Here is a 6,876-nt window from a genome sequence, read left to right as displayed (position 1 = left end):
CTCAGTTGCATGTGTGCAAACAAGGATGTCCAAAAGAGTAGAAACGAAGCTCATGTTGAGCAAGATGATCACACATTCCACAACAAAGCAGGTGACAAACGCCCCGACTATGTCGGACAAGAGGAATGACAACAAGTGATACGGAATATGAATAGGAACATCACACGTTCGCGAAAAACGTGCGAAGGTCGGAAAGATACAACACACCACCAACTACTAATGTACACACAACAGCAGCACGCGAGTCAACCCTACGCGCAAACATCTCGAGCAATCCCAGGGGAGCACTATCGGAACTGGTGATCAACACGACGGAATGCATCAAACAGGTTGCATCTGTACAGTGGGCAACCGAACGGGAAAGGTGCTAAACTGTACCAAGTGGAGAGAAGACCAGGCAAGCTCCGGCAATGCAGAGTCCTCGCACGCCATTCTTACTGAACAGCTCTATACAAATGACAGCATGAAGGACCAAATTATGTTCAAGCAAGCCTGTGGGCACTATACATACATACTCCTCAGCCACGTAGCACCAAAGGAGATGCAGATCATACAAAAAGGATAAGAATCAAAAAGTCACGGAGAAGAACACACGCAGCCCAAGGGGATTGTGCGGCTATCGAGCTAACTGTTCAATGCCCTAACAAGCCAGTCAGGTGCTCTGCACCTTTTTCCCACATCTCTGGGCTATCTTCCAGCACGCAATTATGCAAGTGCAGCAAAAGATGACAAGGACAAAGCTGAGGGGCAAGGCCGCACAGAGAGCAGCTGCAACTCTGTGCTGAATAAAGGCTTCTTCGACTCTACAGGAAGCAATAGTTGCAGTAGCAACACAGAAACGCGCCTGTTCCCTTGTCATCGTGCGAACGTTTTTCATCAACTGTGCAGCCTGGTTCCCTGTGCGGGCCATATTTTTTTCGTGTCTGCTCAAGTGAAACTGTTCAAAATGACACTGTCCCGCACAAGCGATGTTCCGCTTGCTTAGAAGGATGAGACTACGTTCTACATATCCACAGAACAAACCCCAATACAGCAGCGAGCGGAACCGTCTCAAGACGTTTTCGGCAAACACAGGGCTGGCTTCGGCCTTAATGATACAATGCAGATCTTCTCTTGAAAAATGGTAAGACGGAGAGGAATTGTCTTCGCTGCTCCCCCGTGAAACTCTTGCATTGCTGGACTGGGAATTGGACCGTTTTCCCGTGTTTTTCCCGGTGCTCTGTCCTGCTGAATCCGTAGGGAGTCCCTGACCTACTCCAGAGTCCTGATCTCCAAAGCTGACCCAGGTTAATTCCTTTGCAAGGACGCTGAGACTGGAGATGATTGATGTGAACCTTGCAGACTGTATGGCGAGCAGATCAGAGTGGTCGTTCTGCTCGCCTGCTGAGAGTTTGTCAAGAGAAAAAACAGGCAGCGCAGGGAAGGCGGCCTGTTCAGGTGCAGATACACCCCGAGCTGAGGAGGGTGAGCTTTGCTTTTCAGACGCGGCTCCGCTATCAGGGACCCGCGCATCGCTGGAAGACGAAGCGGACGGCTCTTTGGCTTCAAGTCGATGACGAGTTGGGATATCAAACCCTGCATGGGCAAAGTAGAAATCCAGCATCAAGTTGAACGTAGGGGAGACATCTGCTCCGTTGTTTCGCGCCTGTGCTCGGACATTCAATACCAGTAAAGAAGAACCGTGGACCACGGTGAAAAGGAGCAGGCAAATGTGCAGCACGTTACCTAAGATGGCGACCACAGCTTTATACCTCTTTGGGTGCGCATGCGTCGAATATGTAATATACGGAAAGATAAGTCCGAGCACACAATTCAGAACGCAAAGAATAACTCCAACATGGCACATGAAAAAGAGGCAGCAAATCCCTATACTCAGCGATAAAAATCCCATCACAATTGGCAGCCAGCATAAATACGCACAGTTGGGCCCATGGTAGTCTGGCCGCAAACTGTATGACTCCATTAGATGAAGTGCCATCGTGGGCATCTCAACAACCCTTTTGCTAAGACAGAGAGACAGAGGAAGGCAGAGGCAGCAGAAAAGGAGCTGCATACAAAGAGGTGACCAGGCCCAAAAAGCCAGGCAGTGTCTCTCTACACAGCTGCCATGCAGCTAAGCGAAGCTCAAAATTTCTTTAAAAAAAAAACAGGTGGGTCAGAACTGTAGAACCCCGATGGTGGGCATATCGGGCCTGTTCTGACGCCACCACCACCCAGTTGTGAATGGGCACGCCTTGATGGAACCTTTTGAAAGGGAGAAAAAAGTAAATGCCTGCAATGAAAAATGAATTGTGGCACCACTTTGTCAGTAAGACAGGGCTTTTTTCAACCAAGCCCCGACCAGCACTGCCGCAACCACGAATGTGCCCGCAGCGCGACCAGTTCTGCTCCTTGGCTGTTCATATTCAACTGAGCTCAAGTTCAAAGAAACCATGTAAGAACACTTTCCCTTTTACTTTTAACTTTTAGTGTAGCACTATGCTTGGGTTTTGCTTGGCAAAGGGTCGCCAACAAGGAGGGCAATACCGATAAAAACCGCACAGCGAACCCCAAGGGGGCGGATAAAAGAGCCACTCCATTCATTCCTATTCAGGAAGGCACAGAACATCCAAGTGCCAAAGACTCCTACGTTCCTGGGGGAATTAATATTTGGAAGCGTTGTGACCAACTCCAAACGGGTGAGTTCCCTAATAACGGGTAGACAAGGTTTCGATGAGCACTTGTGGGTTCAGAAGCACAAGGCATACACAAAATACCGTCAGACTGTAGTACGAACGGTAAACTATACACCATACTTTCTCGCCAGTGTTTCCATACATACAAGGAGAGTGTAATCAGGATGTTTGATTTTAACAGGGGACCATCGTGAGATAAAACTGACTTAGAGCCCTGAGAGTAGTCTACAACCAACTGGCATCCCCTGGTGCCCTGGCTTCTTCTCCACAGCAGCACCAGGGAATTGTGGTTGGTCCAGATTGGAGACCGTCTATCCTGAATTGCCGCAAATATCACTGCAACTCCTTCATCAAGGCAGTATTAGATGCATTTATCCCCCTTTACAGCATGCACTAGCATAGCAAACAGCTACTAAACAATTCCTTGACATTCGATACCCAACATTAACAGCAGGTCGAAATTCAGTCAACAACTCCAGACGGGCCACGTTACAGAGAGTCATTGGTGCCAAAGAGCAGGCATATTTGGCGCCATCGAGTACACGTGAAGGTGCCGTTCTCAATCAATTTCATCGTTGTTTCAACATTTACATTTCATTGAAATAGTAAGCGCAGCGAGTTCTCTCCAAAAACACGTAAGACGAGAGAGCCCCGAATGCTTGGTGCTGCTTATGAAAAATTAAGCAGGGGACTGCTGAAGACAACAAAATGTTGGGCGATTGAATTCTCTGAAGTAGCTCTGATATTGACACTGACTGTGCTGAAAAGGTAAGACAGAATCTGCACAAGCTACAAAACAATAATAACTACTCCAATTCTCGACGTATCTCTTAGGTATTTCAGGCTCATCTGGCTCTGACTGAAGCGGACGGCAACTGTGCTCAAATAAGCGAGATGCAGGCAGAAGCTGCGGTCTTTCGCATGGACAGAAGCATCAAGCAACTTCGTGCAACCCAGGCAACTTGCCAGTTGCCAGTGATTGCTTCCGCAAGTATGGAAATGCCAATCTAGTTGAATCATTCACTATGCCGAGCTACGCGAAGGAGATATTGCTGAAAAAGCAACTTAATGACACACGTAAGACACGCCGTCTCTGTCTGCGTTCATGAGAATCCTTTCTGCAGAGAGAGATCCATTTTCACATCCCAACGGATAAACAGGCATTACCCAGGCCTAAAGGGAGGGTTGGAAGCTAGTCTCTGCATTCTCTTGTTGTCGTTTTTGATAAATTTGACACAATCCGCAAGGCATTTGATGGCGGCGCAGAATATAGCAAGGGACACTACGATTGCTATACACATCGTAGTCGTCGCTACCGAATCAAGGTTCTGCTGGCTGATTCTACATGTGGTCACAGTGGCAAGAAACGTGCACGCCTCAGCTTGTGCAGGAGCCATGCTATCCAGCGCCTCCAGAAATTCCTTGGCTTGCTTGTCAGTCTTCTCCGCATTGTTCCTGTATCTGCTGAAGTTTAATTTGTCGAAGTTGCAGTCCGTTGAACAGCTAATAGGCCACTTGCGGAGAACCGCGATAGAGTAGCGAGTGTATCCACAGAACAGCCCCCAATCCAAAAGCGCACGAAGGAGAGCTTCTGATTGTGGCAGAATTCCACTGTCGTAATTCATATCTATAAGGCATTCCAAATCTCCCTTGCTTACAAAAATGTTCTGCCTCGACTCCCAGGACTGACGCAGCACAGCTGGGTAAAAGGAAGAGTCTCCTCCTACAAGGAGCTTATCTGCCTTCTTTTTGGCAGTGCTAACCAAGGCGCTCATGGTTTTTCCAGAAACAGGCATTTTCAGTGCCTCACCGCTCGTCGACTCCCAACTGTTACCCACATGACCTGACTCAGTATGTTGCACAGCCGCCTCACTATTTGCACTCTCCTTAATTGGCTCTCCGGAAGTCGTCTGCCTTGCTTCAATATTTGCACTGTCTTCCAGCAAACGGGAACTGACAGACGTACTAGTTGTGCTAACTGGCTCTTCATCTCCTGCTCCTGTCAAGGCCCGGAGTGCCTGCTTCCCCGAAGTTCCCCGAGAGCCCATTGTTCTCCCATCAAATAGCGGTATAACACCAAGGCCTTTAGACACTTTGGTTTCTTGTAGACGGCGTACACTGACGAAGCCTGCCTTTTGAGCATACATGCCTAAGAGGGGAACAACCAAGGGGCTGCCGTCAACGCTGTTCATCTCTTTTTGTGCCCGAGATGTCTGGAGTAGGAGCCAGACGCAATAACCAAAGCTCGCGATGAGGAGCAGCATCAAGGAAACAATGCTAATGATGGAGACTATCCCCCAAAATCTTTCCTGGGTTTTATACAAGGCAAAGGGGACAAACCCAAGAGCGCAGCCTGCAGTGCAGTAAATGATGCCAAGAACAAGCCCTCCAGTAGACATGAAAAAAATACAGCTAACGCCCATTATGAACGAGAGGAGCATCATTAAGATGGGGATCCAGCAGAGAGCACTGCAAGAACAGCTTTCCAACCCGGCAGATTGGGAAACCCGGAAACTCTGGCTTCCCCTCATCCTGAAGGCAGTGTGGGAAAAAAGGCTTCGAAATTTCTAGAAATGTGGATTTCATCAGCTCTACAACCCGCGGAAAACAGTGGGAATTTTCCGCTGAGCATACTAGCCCATGGTAGCCAGTTGCACACCCCCGACAGCCCAGGGTACGAAGTTAATCCGCTTGGTAACCAGCCTAGCGGAGCTTAATCATTAAAGATATAATGTTGAAAGGCGGGATTGTCCTTCAAGAGGCGGATATGATAGGCGAGGGGGACTCTCGTAAAAGGGCTCCGCTTCCTTGTGCCGAGCGGCACGGCGCAGTTGGCGGAACACGACTGCTACAGAGCCTCCAGGAACTGCTTTCTGAACTTTTGGACTCGGATTCAAACCGTTAGCATTAAGTACCGGTATAATTTGGACTGTGAAGCATGATGTCTTCGGTTTGCAGTGTGTTGCAAGCCACCGAAGCATAGACCGAGTGACCCTAATCGATGCGCCGGGCAACATCCCGTCTGAAGGTTCGGGAAAATTAAAGCCACCCTTTCTGGTTTTTAATCAAAAAATACATAATTCATCAAGGCCTTAAATACATGTTTCCCCGCCATGAGCAAGTGAACTCCGTATGCATTGTGCTCGACACAATGGCCTGCAGACTGGGACCTGGTTAGTAAACGCTGCAGCCGCCTGCTACGTAACTCTCCCCTGCCACAAATGGATTCACCTTTGTAATAATCGATGACTCTCTTGCTGGCTCACGGCAACCGCGCAGTCTATAGAGGTCCCAGAGTCGTAGCGAACTGTTGCATGATCTGTCCGCTGTTTGGACGTGTATTTGTACTTGTGCTCACGCTAACTACTGACGCAGAAAGAATAATTCACTGTCGTATACAGAGTACTTGAATACAAGGGCTTTTGGCTATGATTGCACGTGGAGTTGCCTCCTAACATGTGGTGCAACCAGCTGCCGGGCAACGCTTAGCAAGCAGCCTTCTCTCTGCCAACGACCACAAACCTGTAGATGGCCGTAGCCGAAATGCCTAGAGACTGGAAAAGAAGCCGGTTGCTTTTGGCGAACCCTTATGAGCATTTTTGACCTTGACAACTCAACATGGTTGTTGGCGAAGAGCGCCGATGTTCGTTACACAAGGTCCGTGTCTCGATACCGTGGGAATAACTAATCCTGAAGAATTAACTAGTTGCACTGTTTTCATGTAACAATTCTTTTGACTACAAGAGGTGCGTGGAGGTTCCGCACTTGCCCCGTGGCCCATTTACTCGTATGATTCACATCGGTATATATAGGAGAGCTGTGCTTTCCCAATAAAGTACCGGCAACATTAAAACTGCAACAGACAGCGACACTGTAAGAGATAGCCGAGAGATTACAAGGCCCATAAGCTCGTTCGAAGTTTCCCAGATATAGCCCCCTCCCGTCGGACGTTGATGACGAGATGACTTGCATTTTTGGTTTCTTATTGCCTTCCCAGCTTTTCCCAATTATCCTAAGAAATGTGGAGGAGAGCTATGTTTCACAGGAGGATGGCGCTTACTGTATGGGGCACCTGAAGTGCATCGAATTGCAGGAAACGGTCCAGTTCGAAGAGGAAACTGCGGACATCTTTGCACACTGGACGGGAACTACAGGTCAGTCTGCAAGAGAAGTTTCTCCGCTGTACAAGCATTCGTAGGCC

The 6,876-nt window shown here is 48.5% G+C and overlaps 1 protein-coding gene across 1 annotated transcript; it reads right to left on the bottom strand.

Moving 5' to 3' along the window:
* Positions 1-3,838: 3,838 nt before the first annotated feature.
* Positions 3,839-5,098, bottom strand: EMWEY_00000830 (hypothetical protein, conserved; the record flags this gene model as incomplete). The annotated part of the gene is made up of 1 exon (XM_013478570.1): positions 3,839-5,098. The coding sequence occupies one exon, from the start codon at positions 5,096-5,098 to the stop codon at positions 3,839-3,841; it is 1,260 nt and encodes a 419-aa protein (XP_013334024.1).
* Positions 5,099-6,876: the final 1,778 nt, after the last annotated feature.

The sequence above is a fragment of the Eimeria maxima genome, genomic scaffold, assembly GCF_000499605.1.
Source record: "Eimeria maxima Weybridge genomic scaffold, Emw_scaff5, whole genome shotgun sequence".
Taxonomy (NCBI): Eukaryota; Apicomplexa; class Conoidasida; order Eucoccidiorida; family Eimeriidae; genus Eimeria; species Eimeria maxima.
Note: the sequence above shows the minus strand (reverse complement) of the source record. Positions and strands in the feature narration are given on the sequence as shown.